This window comes from Argopecten irradians, chromosome 10 (assembly GCF_041381155.1).
Source record: "Argopecten irradians isolate NY chromosome 10, Ai_NY, whole genome shotgun sequence".
NCBI lineage: Eukaryota > Metazoa > Mollusca > Bivalvia > Pectinida > Pectinidae > Argopecten > Argopecten irradians.
Window position 1 is genome coordinate 31,297,174 of NC_091143.1, and position 17,969 is coordinate 31,315,142.

The 17,969-nt window shown below is 38.6% G+C and overlaps 1 protein-coding gene across 1 annotated transcript in view; it reads left to right on the forward strand.

The window, feature by feature from the left end:
- The window catches only part of LOC138332654 (dmX-like protein 2), an 89,952-nt gene extending 87,473 nt beyond the window's left edge, over positions 1-2,479 (forward strand). Inside the window, exons 50-51 of the mRNA XM_069280650.1 lie at positions 226-353; positions 2,357-2,479. Coding sequence (XP_069136751.1) covers positions 226-353; positions 2,357-2,479 — 251 coding nt within the window. The remainder of the gene's footprint in view (positions 1-225; positions 354-2,356) is intronic.
- The last annotated feature ends 15,490 nt before the right edge of the window (positions 2,480-17,969 follow it).

Consider the following 17,969-nt stretch of genomic DNA (forward strand, 5'->3'; position numbering starts at 1 on the left):
TGTTTCTGTTAAGATTCTCTTTATAGCATACCATATGTGACAAGTACAGGGATTCATATGGTTATGCTGCTTATCAAAGACATTATTTTGCAAAAAAAAATCTAGAAATTATGTTGATGAGGGAATAAATATAAAACTAAAATGTTCATGAAATTAATGTGATCTACGAAACCAGAAATGTCAAAGCAAAGTTCTTGCACTATGTAATCCTTGACTGAAGGATAGGTATATTTGACATTAGACAGCGACAGATTCGCCACACCTTCCAGGCACATGACTCAGCAATCCGTTGTCTGGCCATGGACCCAGAGGAGGAGTACTTTGTAACGGGATCATCTGAGGGAGATATCAAGGTAAGAATCATATTCACTGTCTGATCTAGACCCTTCACTGGGCTATTTATGCTCATTATTTTAACAGTAATCACATTTTTAACACATTTCTCACTAGAAACTTTGAACTTAAAGATGGTCCACCGTTGACAAATTGTATTTTTTCACTATAAAAACAGGAGCAGACGATTTAGTATTTTTCTTCAGTTATAAAAGTTACTTACTTTACACCATTACCACCATTGAAAAGTTTGAGGGTAATTTTACTTAAAGTTAAACATATGAAAAATAATTAATTGAATCCTGAAAAAATTCTATGGCACTATATCCTATATGGAAAAAAGTACTGATTGCGCATGCACCAAAGGTGAAATAATTAGAGGTTATTATATGACAATTTTGATATCGCACCCTTTATCAGCCCAAGACCGCCATATCAGCCCAAGGGCCGCAGGCCCGAGGGCTGATATCAGGTCAAGGGCTGATAAAGGGTGCGATATCAAAATTGACATATCATAACCTTTTTATCACACATTTTGAAAAAAAGGAGAAAGAAATTTCAACAATTTAAAAACATGTATTAAAACGTATTGATCAATGACCGATATTCCACTGGTCATATTGTAGGCCAATTTAATGTTGAAACAGTGGAAAAACTTCATTATATGTACATGTACATTGTATAGGTTTTTTGGTTTTTTACAAATACATAATCCCCGGTTCAATGAACGAGTTGAAACATAAATTTTAAGCAAAATTAACAAGATCCTAGTGAATGTTAACTATCACTTAAAAAATGATAATGTTCAACAAATCCCGGCCAAGCGGGTTCGTTTCAGAATGATCAGTTTTACAATGGACAGGAATTATGAATTCGACGGGAAAATTAAACTACGCGTATTAAGCTGTCAAATTTATTCCTGTGTCTCTTCTTGTTGACAAACGCATGTCGTTGATTTTATTTATACCGAATACATTCTTTTTGTGTTATAATTATGTGAATTGCGATGCTTTGTTTTCGGCACTGTGGACATAACTCATTTTAACTTGATCTTAGTTAAGACATTTATCTCCAGTAAAATCATCATGAAACAGACTATTTCTGATTTCTGATATCTTTCTCAATACGCTTATCCGAGAACTATTTTGAAATTAAAAATTGTATCCGTTATTCAACTTATAGGAAACAGAATCGAAGCGGCAACTCTAAAATCCGGAGTGAAAACCCCGGATGACGTGATATCAGCCCGGGCCGATAACTGATATCAGCCCGGGCCGATAACTGATATCAACTGATATCAGCCCGGGCTGATATCAAATTATGACGTCATAATGTGATATCAGCCCGGGCGCTGATATGACGGCACGGACAGCACTAGTATCGCATGGGCAAAACGTTCATTATCAAAGACAAAAGTGTGATAAATTATCTTTATATAATTTTTTTTTGTGTTAATTAGGCATATATATACACGATTAAACACCAATTATTGTTCAAATGATTAATATCATTTATGCTCTGTCGGTGGTGAAGCATCTTTAAATCTTTATTGCCCTATTCAGATAAAATAAATATGTTTACAGTAAGACGTTGATTTTCTATTTAAGCCTAAAGTAATAAAATTCATTTTAAATTTTCCTTGGCAAAAACTGTTGTCATTGTTCAACTGTTTAAATGTTTTTAGAAAAATTGTTCCTTTCACTCACCGTATTTGACCCAATAAGCGCCTAGGGCGCTTGAAAAATTGACGCAACTCAGGGGGCGCTAAATATAAACAAATTTGGACTTACCTTTCATAAAATTATTCTACAAAGTAAGCCATAAATCAATTTCCTAAAGAAATTGGTAAAACCAAAACCAGTCAAAGTAAGTGAAATTGAAGCCTTATAAAATGGGAGGGGCGCTAATAGGGATGGGGGTGGGTGTTATTGGGTCAAATACGACATTATGACATTAAACTATACATCATGTATATGCTAGCTGTTACTGTATTTGGGTGTAATGAACATTTTTTATATGTTAGGTCTGGGGCCTGGACGTCCACCAGATGGTTGTAAATTTCCCTGGAGAGCACAGCAAGAACACATCGGAACTCAAGCTCCTATTTAATGGAACACGAGGTAGATGCCGAAGCGCAATGTCATGATCACAGGTCCGCTTGTTGGAGACGCTTAAATTACATCACTTCGGAAGAGCGCGTAAGTGATTACGATCATTGACTTCCGATTTGATAACTGGACAGCTGTGAAAATACGATAAAATAAAATTTTTGGTTGTTGACTTAATAAATCGGGGATTTTAAAGACAAAATCGGAGAGCGGATTTTGAGTGTTAAATTCGGAGCGGCTCCGCCCAAATCGGAGCTGTTGACATCTCTGCTGTTGTATCGCTGTTGTTTCTGAAAAGTTTAGAGTCATCAGCAAAGATTTTCACAACGCTATGATTGACAATATCTATCTAGGTAATCGTTCAATATGAAGAATAGAACGGGCCAGGACCAAGTACACTATCCTGGGGCTCACCATTAGTTATAAATTCACTAGACTAAATATGTCGCCCTGTTTGACTACAAATTGCCTGAATCTCAGAAAGTTTTTAATACACTCCTGAACCAGTACTTTCCCAGTGATCTCATACCCTTTAATTTAAGTAATATTTTATCAAACCCATAGGCTTATAGGTACAAAAATGTGAACATTTACAATGCAGTTTAGACAGCGGAGAATGACATCACCAAATACAAAATTCGCTATACAGTAAAATGTAAACATAATTTCAACTTTGACCATCATTCTTTATGCCCCCCCCTTGCAGAGATAAGGTATTATAGATTAGAAAAAAACAAACCTCATCTTAGATAAAAAAAAATTGTCATTTAAAAAATTGTCATTGTATAGAAAAAAAGGTAAATAGGTATACAATATTATTCACATTTAGCTCCAAGCTCATAGAAATGAGTCCAATAGATGCGTTTCATTAGTTAAAACAAACACTCAACGCATTTCTGATGTAGTCAGCACAGTAGGTTTAGATTGGTTCCGTCATACGCTACACACTTCATACAATGGAGGCCGTTATTACATGACCCTAGCTGTTGATAGGAGTTAAATAATCAATCAAACAAACATATGGTGATCATCTTCCCATCGGGATCGACTCTCAGAAAAGAATCATCCTTCAAACTCTGCATCAAAAGGAAACATTCTGAAACAAATTGATTGAGAACAAAACGCAGAAAAATCTATTTTACACGGACAGGACGCTCCCATGAGCAATGCTATCTAATTATATAAAATGATATCGCCCATTTCCTGACAGTATCGGTGATAATGTGACGGAGAATAACTAGGAACTAATGTTAAAAGTTTGCAGACATTGACAACATCACTAGTCTGTTACACATTAATTGGTAGGCTAAAAAGAGAAGGAGCAATATACTTTCCCGTAAATCTGTCTAAAACTTACAAAGTCAGCATCATTCCGTCTTTCTTAGAAGCTTTCAAATTGTAATGTTCTTTCGTTTCTACTCCTTCCACGGCTTGAAGATTCTGAGTCTTCTCTGCACGCTTCCTCTGGTATCGGCGTAGTTTCCCTTCGGTGATCATTCTGAGCTGAACTGGGATCGCTGATGCCCCACGGTAGCGGTAGAGCTCCTGGATTAACATAAAAAAATGACACTGGTCCTGTAATGTTGACCCTGGTGTTGAGGTGATGGTGCACACCTTCGACATCTTGTTTGTTTGAATTCCCGTTTGAAATACGCTCCAATCAGCGATGGGAAAGTTAAAATAAAACAATTTATTTAAAGTAAACATGAAAATAAATGAATCAATAATAAAATAATTAATTGTATTGTATTTGTTTTAATTAAGTATTTTTGCTTATTATCATAGGTCACTATAAATTTGATATTACACATATTTTGCTGTAGTATCAAGACCCGTTCCAACTATTGTTTTTATTATATGTAACTTCAGCATCCATGTCCTCTCAATATACAATGTATTTCATCAAGTTCAGAAGCGGTCCAAAGGACACTCTCACTCAGAGGGTATCAAAAGCTTCGAAGATGTGCTCCCTGGGCAGGAAGTGGAGAGCCTAAAACTCGCTCAGAAAACTGTAGACCTTGGCGTGCTCTTCGTAGGCTTTCTATCAACAAAATATATGGTGTTAAAATATTTTCCTGCCCTGCATGTAGGGCGTTAGAATTGTACTTGCTGCCTCTATTGCATGATCGTAAAAGGCGACTAAATTTAGGATCTTATCTTTTCTATTCTTCCTAACTGACTTTATCCTTCCTAATGCCTCCCTTGGCACCGCCTCACTTTTGGCCTTGAGTTTAGCGTTCGCCCCTGTGAGGAAGTCTCTGGGTTATGTCCCCTGGCCGAGACGCATCAAAGTCTATAAAAGTGATAGTCTCTGCTCATGCTTAGCGCTCAGCAAAAAGGGAGTGGGACGACTGGTTCGCCCGTTGTCAGTATAATGTGACCGGGTGGGGTGTGTTGCTTGGTGTCTTCGGCGGCATGTTCCAGTGATATAGCACTACAAAAAGGGCTAAAGTTCCACTATACAAGAAGACACAACATGAATATACCGCAGTCTCCCGAAACACGCACCTCGCACAACATACACGCAACACATCGCGTACATGGGAGGCCGTCCTTACATGACCATAGGACGTTAATTAATCAAACAAACAAACAAAAAAGAAATTCAAAATTTTAAAATTTTTCCTGTAGAAACCCGTTAATCAATTAAATGTGACGCCTTTAAGAAAGGTTCGAACATTTTAATATACGTGTATACACTGCTTTTCCCGTAAGGTGCAATATTTGACTACTTTATATTATTCTAATTAGCATGTTAAACAAGTAAGTTAACTCTGATATCCCTCTTTATTTGGAATTAAGCAAATTCCCTCAACAGCAAGTGCTATTACAGAATACGGTAAGTAAAATTTATTACATAACTTTGGAGTAATAGGGCATTTATAACACCGAGCGAAGCAAGTCCCGAGTAACGAGAAATCCTTCAATAACTGACACACTTTTCCTTTGGGAGAGGTTGGAGGTATGCAGTAAAGTCCATCATTAATCTACATGTACATGCACTTATTAGTCTGGTATTCATCGTAAAGCCTACCCGATACCTTTTCTAAGATGTTAATGGTTACCTGATGTCGCCAAATTCTACTGCGTTTTGTGTTTATCACTCGCTGTTGTGCAAATAAAAATTGAGTAAAACTTAAAAGGTAATTTGCACCATTACTTAATATTACAAATTGAAGCTTCAACTTTTGAATTTATCACAAATCCACCGCTCGACAACTAAAGATTCCCTGTGGTATTTAGTCCCACTCTTTTCTGTCCATTGGTTCTAGGGACTGACTGTGTAAATAGCTGGTTTGATATAGTTTGTCAGATCGTTTAGTATTTTATAGACTTCTACATCATTACGTTTGTGTCTATTCTCTAATGATTACAACGGAATGTATTTACTGTACATAAACTAAATGTAATTTATTTACGCTAAAGATAAATATGTACCAATGGTAATTCCAAGCATGGAATAATCTACATCAGTTAACTTCTCTATAAAAGTTTGTTTTATTTTATTTTTGTATATGGGTGATTGTAATGAAACTTGTTGTAATTTGTGTATTACAAGGGGCACATTGGCATTAAAGGTCACCTGATATTTGATACAAATTAGTTAGTAATTTACTGGCCAACGGATGTCTTGTTCACGAAATAGGAACATACAACTACATGTACATCTAATAGGCCTACATACAAAGTTTCATTAAGCTTGATGCATATTTACTCGCGTTACCGTGTCCACATGTTTCGATAATAGGGCAATAACTCCGCTAATAAGTTAAGAGTCAAATCAAGCTTATTTTCAAACTTGTTCAATATATTTCCAATGTTAGTATATTTTCAAAGTTTTATTAAGCTCGGATCATATTTACATAAGTTATCATGTTCACAAGATTAAATAATTAAAATAGAAAAGGGCAATGAAACCATAAGATACAATCAAATCAAGCTAATTTTAAAGTCGTCAGAGGTCTTTCCAATTACACTATCCTGGAATACACCATTGCAGCGCACTTCCCTCATACCACCACTAAGAAATCGAATATCGTCCAAAACTGTCACTCCTTTGTAAACGTCATCAGCCTGCACATCCCCATCACCTAGCCGAGCGATTGAAGCACGAAGCAGTCACTTCCTGTACACCATCTTCAGATTCAGATTCAGATTCTTTTATTTCCTTGTTTTTACAACATCGGAGAGTTGACATAAACATATACAATATAACAATGCAGACAGTGCTGGACAAACATATAACTACATTTTGCATGGCAAAACATGTACATTGTATGATTGGTTATGTATATATACTATTTCATAAAACATAAGATCAATGATTTATAATGCACATTTCAAAACCTTGAAATGTTAATTAACTTAAATTAGAAATTAAATTATCTCGTAGCTTTAAAGCCAAATCTATATATTTTCCTAACCTGTTTAATTCCCCTATATTCTGGGTTGATAATAAGAGTACCAACTTAAACACACTAGGACGTTTATAATAATATGATTTAATATAATTTTTTTCTTAATTCAGAGTAACAATTACATAGAAGTATAAAGTGAAATTCATCTTCAATGTCATTAGCATTACATACCTCACACAATCTTTGAATTCTCTGACGATTCCTATACCTCCCTTGTTCAATATTTAAATTATGTGAACTAAGTCTTATACGTGCTATATTCTTCATATGTGAATTATTAATTGATTTTGTTAAGTAAAATTGAAGAGTGAATTTATCTACAATATGTCTATAAAGAAACCCCTTTGATATCGTTTGTACATTTGAAATTAGTTCTTGTCTATAAACATCGTAAAATCTATTCTCAATAATTTTATAAATAACTTTATCATCTACTGTCGTATTATTCCAGAGATATGTTAATCCTAATTTATTTAATTCCCCTCGTATATTTAAAATCCAACTGTCATCAGAGCGTATTCTGTCTTCGTAGCAAGCTCTTAATACACAGTTATTTGAGTTACGAATTTTAAGCCAGTGTTTAATTATACGTAATTTTCTTAATGTTGACAATGGCAATCTTCCGAGTTCACAATATACTAAATTATTACAAGTGCTCTTTTTTACCCCTAGTATTTTTTTACAAAAATTTAAATGAACCTTTTCTATATCTAAGGCTTTATGAAAACCCAAAACTTCCGCACTATAACTCAATATACTATTTACATATGTGTCAAATACAGAACATTGTGTACTTACATTAAATTGATGATTTTTGAACTTATTATTGATTGCATAATAAGCCTTATTGCCTTGTTCAGCAACATGTTTTTGAGTTACATAAAATTTTCCGTTATAATTGAAAAGCATTCCAAGATAACTGAATCGGTCAACAATTTGTAATTCGCTTCCATTATAAAACCACTTTGCATTGTTTCTAATAATGCCCCCATTCCTAAACACAACTATTTTTGTCTTATCAATATTCAAATTAAGGCTATGTTTACTGACCGAATAATCCCCTGGTCAAGTGGATGAAGGACAAGTGTCGTGTTTACATGGAAGAAGGCAAGCTTCATATTGGCAAGCTTCAGACTGGGATGGGATGGTGCATTGTCTGAGAAGAGTAGAATGTTTCGACAGTCTGGCCCGGCGGTCTAAATCTAAGTCTGTGAATAGCTGTCCTGTTATCCGTGCCTTCTTGTTTGATCTCCAAACCGCTGGAAGTTGTTCTACTTTAATGTTCCGAAAACACCTAGGCATGGCTGCCTTCCCGATCACAAGCGGTTTCTCAAAATGGCCTTCCATGTTACAACAAAGAACAAGTATAATACGGTCCTTGGATTCCTTTCCATCCTTACAATCCTCACTGGGAACGCAACGATTTATCTGGTAAACTGCAAAAAACAATTTCATCAATGTTGTACACATCACGAGGCTCATATCCACATATAAACATATCTTAACTTCTCCTTCCAGTCTTCAGTAACGGGTCGGTCGCCCCGATTGCACTTTAGTGATTTGTTTGTGTTGTTTGTTATTAGAAGGGTCCGATGGAGTTGTAGGAGAACGAAATGTTGTGCATCTCCCTAAATCTCTGACGCCAACCGTTAGATGCCTTAAAGCCACTTTCAGGAATACTCAGTTCCTTAGCGTACACTTAGGCTCTTTCCTGTATCATTGGTACAGAGACTGGGATTTGTTGACCGCGAATGTCATCTAAAGGAGATCTTTTCTGTCATTTCCCTTGTTTTCACTGAATCCTAAAATTTCCGCCTTTCTCTTCAATATTGACTGCATTTGTGTTTTCTGATGCCAAACTTTTCGGCGAAATGACGTTGACTATGGTCATTGCTACAGTTAACGAGTTCAACTTTCTTTTTCTGTGGCAGGTCGTTTCATTTCCGTGGTGTACTCATCTTGATTCAAATTGCATATGAATTTTAAACAGGCGAAAATATTACATACAAACGTTTGAAAGTTATCGTGTTTGTAAGTAAAAAATAGAGGTAACTTTGTGAGTTTTGTCAAAACATGAATACGGCGATTTTCTTACCAGTTTTAATTTTACAATGATAATGAAACGCCTGAGACCACGATGTTTATTTTACTCGCATGTGAAGAATGGCTTTTAATGCTGGTACTGTAAAATCATTAGATCCCAGATTAATTTTTTGATTAGTTAACTTAAGTTTCACTTTCAAAGCGCCACTTAGCTGCTAGGCAATCTGATTAAAATACAGATCCTTATTATCACTACGTTAGATAAGAGAATCTGAGAACATCCCATTAGGGGTCACGTCAAGATGACCTTTTGAAATGGCCAATCAAATTGGCACTGCCAGAATCTTGACTGGGGACGAAATAGTTTGAAAAAGCTGTCCAAATTATTTTCGTGTATGTAGCCATCTCGCCCGAAGTGCACAACAAAGCTAATTGTATATGTATACTGGGGCGAAAAGACATTTTCAATTGATGTTGTTAGGTGTAGAAACTGCATTTGCTCTGAAGTACACGTGGTATAAAGGTCATCTGGACGTGACCCCTTATGGGATATTGTCAGATCCTCTATTGAACGGAGTGGTTATAAGGATCTGTATTTTAATCAGATTGGCTGCTAGGTCAACATTATCAGGAGCGACGACCCGTATCAGCAAACAATACGCTCGCTAACTTTGTACATCAAACACATATGTAGTTAGTCTGCCGCTGTGTGTGCGCTGGCATATGTGTTGAAATTAAACTCACCACGTGCAACACGAGTCCCAACTGAATCCGGGCAAGTTCTGCTTGAGATGTGGGTTCTTTTTCTTCTATTGCTAAAGGCCATCTCTGAATTATCCCACACAAGGTCTCCATGAAAGCTGGGTCCACGTCCCGAGACTGGATGCACTGCTCTCATGCGGATGCACACCACTTTAGGGGGTGTGATGTGCGTCCGCGTGATATCAGTGTAGCTGAAGGCTTTCACAGTAGCTCCAATTTGAACCAACCTGTTTGCCGTGGGTTGCATCTCGTATCCGGGGGAAGAAGGTCCTGGTGGTTGAATAGGTTTTGCTCTTTTTTCTTCCTTTTTTTACTGCTACACACTACTTTGGCTTCAGACTCCGGTTAGACGAGAGGTAATATGGGCCCTGTACTATCAATCGGCTGGTCATGCCAAGCCCTTGGTTCGTAGATCTCCAAGAAGGCGGTGGCTTAGGGTCAATCGTGAGTTTAATTTGGATTGTCTTGATTCTGATCGATCTTGCGGGTGTACAATCTTGCGAGCGTGCTGTCGCAAGCTTGATTTGATTTATGTTTGTTCGAAATATTCTTCCGAGTATACTATCTGTGTAACCCTGACACTTTGACATTGGATATCCATGTCATCATGAGTGTCCCCCTGTTGGGCTCCGAGGTGGGTGGGGGCACAGCTAGCGAATTGTAATTAACTCTAACAGATGGCTTCCAAAAACAAACAAAATGAACTACAACCAAAATCTCCCCAAAAGGAATCAACCACAAATCAACAAACAAAAAGCGGTACAACAAACACATTCCCACAGTTTCTGGTCATGTCCTCTACACAGAGTGGCAAGACCACTGCAGGTTTATCACCCTTAATATTGCGAAAGGGCATCAAAGGCATTGCTGGAGATGTCAAATCTGTCAAGCCTTTGGGATCGGGTGATCTCCTAATAGAGGTTTTCCGCAAGCAACAAGCGGAGAACCTCCTTGGAACCAACAGTTTTGCCGGCCTCAGTGTGTGTGTAAAACCACACTCATCATTGAATTGCAGCAAGGGGGTAATCAGGTGCCCAGCCTTGCGCAATGACAATGAGGCTGACATACTGTCATACTTCCAAGAGGAGAACATTCCGGTCTCTCATGTTAAACGCATCATGACGAGAAAAAGTGGGAGCTTGGTCCCAACACACACTTTTATCTTAACATTCGCTACACCAACATTACCACAGAGCGTAACTGTTGGATACCAACGTTACAATGTCACTGTCTACATCCCTAATCCATTGAGGTGCCGTAACTGCCAGAGGTACGGCCATCATGAGAGCAATTGTAGACGGAAAATGGTATGTCAGTACTGTGGCCGTGAAGGTCACGACGAAAAAGACGAATGTGACATTGTCAACCGTCACTGCGTCAATTGCGGGGGTGACCATGCTGCGTCTGCTCGCACCTGTCCTGCCTGGACTCGGGAGAGGGAGATATTACGGGTCGAATATACCCGAGGTGTCTCCTTCCCTGAAGCTAGGAGGATAGTCGAGTGTTCAGACCTGAATGTGGCAACCTATGCCCAGATCACCCGCGCAAAGACGCCTGTTGACAGTGTCACCATCAAACATGCGTCGGTCCAGGCCTTGGTTGACAAGCCTAACTGGGACAATGATGTCCCAGATATGGCTGATGCTAAGGCCTGCAAAGTAATCATGGGGGACCCGAACAGGTTCAAGTCAGGGCCATCTAAACCACAACAAAACCCACCTGCTGGGCCACCTGGAGCTAAAACGCCAATTCCACCGGCGTCTCCAGGACTTACACAACACCTAATTCAAACACAGAACATTAGAAAACAAGTTACTGCCGCTCGTCATAGACGTGCTTTATCTTCACCGTCTATTGACGTTAAAATCTCCCTAATAAAGCCAAGCGACCAGCTAATGCACCACCGCAGGAGCAACGCCAGACCAAAACCACCAAGGTAAAGCTGGCGAGGTTCCTTGCACTAAACAACAAACACAGTAAGGGACCAGATGACCCTATCCTTGGACGGAACATCTATGATGTTCTATCGGACGACAGCGAGTTTGGTGACAACACATTTATCGCCACCAAACAACCTACTTCAAGTAGTCCTGTCGGTCCGACAAACTATCCTCAGGGACCAACATAGAGACAAACACTATCATACAATGGAACATACGCGGATTTAAAGCGAACATAGAAGAATTAAAACATCTTATACACACAAAAAACCCATCCATATTCTGCCTTCAAGAAATAATGCTGAAAGACACCATCAATCTCAGACAATTTACACTCTACACAAAAACTCCAACAACAGGTGGCCGCGCATCAGGTGGTGTGGCGGTGGCGGTGCATAAAAACGTCCCTCACAGACACATTCAGCTAAATACCACCTTACAAGCTGTTGCTATAAGCGCAACTCTTCACCGTAAAATAACAGTCTGTTCTATATATGTACCTCCAAATACTCCATTTAGTTGTGATAAACTGAGTAATATCGTATCACAACTACCAGTGCCATATATTATCATGGGTGACTTTAACGGTCATAATAGCATCTGGGGCTCCCCAGGCACTGACGATAGAGGTAGACGTATCGAAGAGTTTATTAATAAAACAGCTTATGTATTTACACCCTGCCTCTGGCTCGCTTACCCACATTGATCTATCGTTGTGCCATCCATCAATTCTTCTGGATTATGATTGGATGGTCAACGATGATCTTTGTGGGAGCGATCACTTTCCAATTATACTAAAGAACATAGGGTCACCAAAACTTGAGGAGCCTATTCCTCGTTGGAATTTACATAAGGCGGACTGGGTTCAATTTAAAACCTTGTGCGCAGAGGAGCTCATCGAGGATAAATTTTTGAACCTTGATGACCCCATTAAAATTTTCACAGAAGCGCTCACTTCTATCGCTACGAAAACCATACCAAAATCCGTGCCAAAACCTACAAAGTTTCTTCTCTCAAATGATTCATTTATCAATAGATCTGGTAGAAATTCAGCTTTGAGGCGGTACTTGGCTTCGCCAACCGTCTCAAACTATAACAATTTTAAAATTTGGAGAGCAAAAGCTCGAAGGTCTATCAAATCCGACAAGAAAAGTACTTGGAAAGAGTACGTCTCAAAAATTAACTCCAATACATCTTCTAAGAAAGTTTGGGAAATGATTGGTAAAATCAGCGGGAAAAGAAAAGCAACACAATCATCCCACCTTATTAACAAAAATAAAGTATTTTCTTCAAAATCCGAAATAGCTGACGCCTTTGCCAAAAATTTTGCTAACAATTCATCCGTCAAAAATCATTCAAAAAAATTCAAAAATTTAAAAAGGAAAAGGAAAAGAGACGTCTTAATTTTAAATCCTCCAATAGTGAAAGTTACAATAGGCCTTTCGAGATACCAGAATTGCTCGAGTCCCTTGAGAAATCAAAGGACTCGGCAGCTGGACCAGACGAAATTCCATACATGTTTTTAAAACAATTACCAGACTCTTCACTAAAATGTCTTTTAACTATATTTAACCAAGTTTACTCTTCTGGCAAAATTCCCGAGTCTTGGAAGGAATCTACCATTATACCCCTTCCGAAGGCCGGGAAAGATGCTACTAATGCCAATAACTATCGTCCTATTTCATTGACGAGTTGTATTTGTAAAACTCTAGAACGTATGATAAATACTAGATTAGTTTGGTTCCTGGAATCAAACAATATTTTAAGTCCTTTGCAAAGCGGCTTTAGAAACCGCAGGGGAACGGTATATCACTTAGTTAGACTAGAAACATTTATACGAGAAGCATTTGCCAATAAAGAACATCTTGTGGCCGTATTCTTTGATCTTGAAAAGGCATACGACACAACTTGGCAATATGGAATCATGAACGATCTCCATGATATCGGTATACGTGGTAATTTGCCAAAATTTATTTCAAATTTCATATCTGACAGGCATTTCAAAGTTCGAACGAGTTCAACTTATTCAGAAACAGAAACACAGGAGATGGGCGTCCCCCAGGGTGGTATCCTATCCGTCACTTTGTTTGTTTGATTTATTAACGTCCTATTAACAGCTATGGTCATGTAAGGACGGCCTCCCATGTATGCGGTGTATTGCATGTATGTTGTGCGAGGTGAGTGTACTGGGAGACTGCGGTATGTTTGTGTTGTGACTTCTTGTATAGTGGAACTGTTGCCCTTTTTATAGTGCTATATCACTGAAGCATGCCGCCGGAGACACCAAGCAACACACCCCACCCGGTCACATTATACTGACAACGGGCGAACCAGTCGTCCCACTCCCTGTATGCTGAACGCTAAGCAGGAGCAGAAACTACCACTTTTATAGACTTTGGTGTGTCTCGGCCAGGGGACAGAACCCAGAGCCTTCCTCACAGGGGCGAACGCTCAACCTTTTTGGATTAAAAATTAACAGCATAACTAAATGTCTTGGCCAATCTACGGAAGGGTCTCTATTTGTGGATGATTTTTTTGATCTGTTGCATATCAAAGAACATGCACACTATAGAACGACAACTACAACAATGTTTAGGCAAATTACAAAATTGGGCTGACGAAAATGGCTTTAGATTTTCAAGATCAAAAACTGTCTGCATGCATTTCTGTCAAAAACGAAAACCACACAACGATCCAGACCTCACACTCAATGGAATTAAAATTCCAGTAGTTGAACAAACTAAATTTCTTGGATTAATATTTGATTCGAAACTGTCCTTCGTTCCACACATAAAACACCTTAAGGATAAGTGCTGGAAGGCGCTGAACATTCTACGTGTTCTGTCCCATTCTGATTGGGGTGCAGACCGTGAAATGCTTCTGCGTATCTACCATGCACTTATTAGATCAAAACTTGACTACGGCTCGATTGTCTATGGATCGGCTCGCAGCTCCTATCTACAGATGCTTGACCCTATCCAGAATCAGGGACTGCGTCTGGCACTTGGAGCTTTTCGAACAACACCTGTGAAGAGTCTCCATGTGGAAGCTAATGAGCCATCTCTAGACGATCGACGAAAGAAATTATCCTTACAGTATGCTGCTCAACTGAAATCCAATCCCAAAAACCCCGCATTCGATCTTGTATTTAATCCACAACACCAAGACATATTCAGACAAAATCAAAAGCTCATACCAACATTTGGCATCAGAATTTCAAAGTTTTTGCAGGAACTAAATATAAAATTTCGACACCATTGACGAGTACACCATATCGGATGTACCACCATGGCTCATTCAAACACCTGATATCAATTTATCTTTGCATGAGAGGACAAAGTCCAGTGCATTACCCGAAGAACATAAATCCTCATTTCGGGAGTGCATCAGGACTTTCCCTGATCATGTCAAGATCTACACTGACGGCTCAAAAGATGGTAATAAAGTTGCGGCAGCATGCTGTACATCTAATCACTGTTCCTCTATCCGACTTCCAGATGCTGCCTCCATTTTCTCTGCGGAAGCTTGTGCTATCGGTCTGGCTCTTGACCACATCGACGAACACCGCATTGAAAAGGCAATCATCTGTTCAGACTCTCTTTCGGTTCTTCAGGCTTTGAAATCAAGAAACCCAAGAAATACTCTAATTCAAAATCTTTTAATCCGAACCTTTCGATTATCTTCTAAAACTCAAATTACTTATCTCTGGATTCCCAGTCATGTGGGTATAAAGGGGAATGAACAGGCTGATAAAGCAGCTAAGACTGCTCTTCGCCTAGCACAAACAGATTTGAAACTACCATACACCGACATCAAACCTTCAATTCAGTCGGCCATCAAACACCATTGGCAACAAAGGTGGTCTACCGAAACAAACAATAAACTGTTTAAAATTCAACCTACACTTAATCCTAAACTGTCCAGTCGGAGATACCGCAGAGAGGAAGTTGTTCTCTCTCGGCTCCGAACTGGACACACATATTTTACACATTCCTATCTATTGAGAGGGGAGGATCCTCCCACATGCCACGCATGTGATTCTCCTCTCACAGTGGAACATATTTTAGTGCACTGTATTGATTTTAAGCACATACGAGATAAAGTACTACGATGTCTCCGACATGTACACTTTGTTTCATGCCGTGAGACATAATCGTATTTTTAATTATCTCAAAGAAATCGGTATTTTAAACAAAATATGAACGTTTTCTCATCATATCATATCATCGTATCATCTCAACATTTCATCGTTTCATCAACTTTGTGCAAGAGTTTTCTCATGTATTTTATCCCATGCAAACCTTTCTTTTTTATCAAATAAACGTTTACAATCTGTGTTTTAGTCCTTACCTGCCTTTTCTTACCCTGATCTTTTATCCTGATAATAATGCATGACTTGTAGTTTGGCCCTAAATGACCTTAGTTGTCGATGGGCCGTAAAACTCAAACAAACAAACAAACAATTATCCTACACAGCCAGTATTTCCTAACCTGAATTTCAGGTCAAGATTTAGGTCAAGAAATCTTGACCTGAAAATCACCTGAAATTGACCAGAAAGTTTGATTAATTTCAGGTGAAATTCAGGTTAAGATTTCTTGACCTGAAATTCTGGTCAATTTCAGGTTTAGATTTTTTGACCTGAATTTCAGGTCGAATTTCAAGAGAAATTCTGGTCAATTTCAGATGAAGATTTCTTGACCAGAAATTCGGGTAAAATTTCATGCAAAATTCTGATTAGGTTTGTTTTAACCTGAAATTTGACTTTTCTGCGCCTTTCAGGTCAATTATAGGTCAAAATTTTAACCAGAAATTCTGGTCAATTTCAGGTTAGGCTGTTTAGAGTGGTACCGATTATATTCTAATTTTCTCCTCTTTGTTGCCGATTCAGATGCATATTTTTCCTCACACGCTTTTGTTCAGCCATTTTGTTTACTCTTAGTGCGTAACAATGCGCATGCTTGAAACATCGACAACAAAATCCATCACACTTCATTTTCATACTATCCTGTCAGCCTGACAACGTAATAAATCAAGGATTTCCTTCAAATTTGTATTCAAGACGCATTTGATCAATCTCATACGCATTAAGAAATTAAATTGAGGTATTTTTGATACGTTTTTTGACATTTTTCCCCGTTTATCGGATTATATATATTATAAATATATATATTTGGTTGGGCGAAAGTTATCATAATTCTTTAATTCCCCCTTATAGAGATTAGGTATTACAACAAGTTTAAAAAAAATAAACAAGAGACCCTTAGGACTTAACAGTCATCTGATTCAAATTGATTGAAAACTAAACACAGAAATTGTAATGAAGAGTAAAATGGTATCGCCCTTTTCCTGCAAGCATCGGTGACAACTTGACGGAGTATTACTCGGAACTGATGGTAAAAGTTCGCAGACAATGACAAAATCTCTAGCCTGTTACACATTAATTGGTAGGCTAAACAGAGAGAGAGCAATACATTTCCCGTGAATCTGTCTAAATCTTACAAAGTCAGCATCATTATCTAGCCTGTTCTGTAGCGGAGTATTTTCACATTAAACAAGAGGCCCAGAGGGCCTGTATCGCTCACCTGGTTTGTAATGCCTAGGAATGTTCTGAATACAGGTTTCTTTTCTGAAGGAATTTGAATATTTACCAGAGCCAAAATTTATACAAGTTCTGTTCCCCTTCCCCCAAGGATGTTTCTGGCCAAATTTGGTTACAATCCATGTAGAACTCTATGAGTAGTAGCGATTTAAAGGATTTAACTCTATTTCCCCTATTGGGCCCCACCCGTCCTGCCCCCCCGGGGGCCAGAGCCAAAATTTATACAAGTTCTGTTCCCCTTCCCCCAAGGATGGTTCTGGCCAAATTTGGTTACAATACATGCAGAATTCTTGGACAAGTAGCGATTTATAGGATTTACCTCTATTTCCCCTATTGGGCCCCGCCCCTCCTGCCCCCTGGGGGTTAGAGCCAAAATTTATAAAATTTCTGTTCCCCTTACCCAAAGGATGTTTGTGGCCATATGTGGTTACAATCCATGCAGAACTACAGGACAAGTAGCGATTTATAGGATTTCCTTTTATTTCCCCTATTGGGCCCCGCCCCTCCTGCCCCCTAGGGGTTAGAGCCAAAATTTATACAATTTCTGTTCCCCTTCCCCCAAGGATCTTTATTGCCAAATTTGGTTACAATCCATTCAGAACTCTAGGACAAGTAGCAATTTATTGGATTTACCTCTATTTCCCCTATTGGGCCCTGCCCCCTAGATGTCAGAGCCAAAATTTATACAAGTTCTGTTCCCCTTCCCCAAGGATCTTTATGGCCAAATTTGGTTACAATCCATTCAGAAGTCTAGAAAAAGTAGCG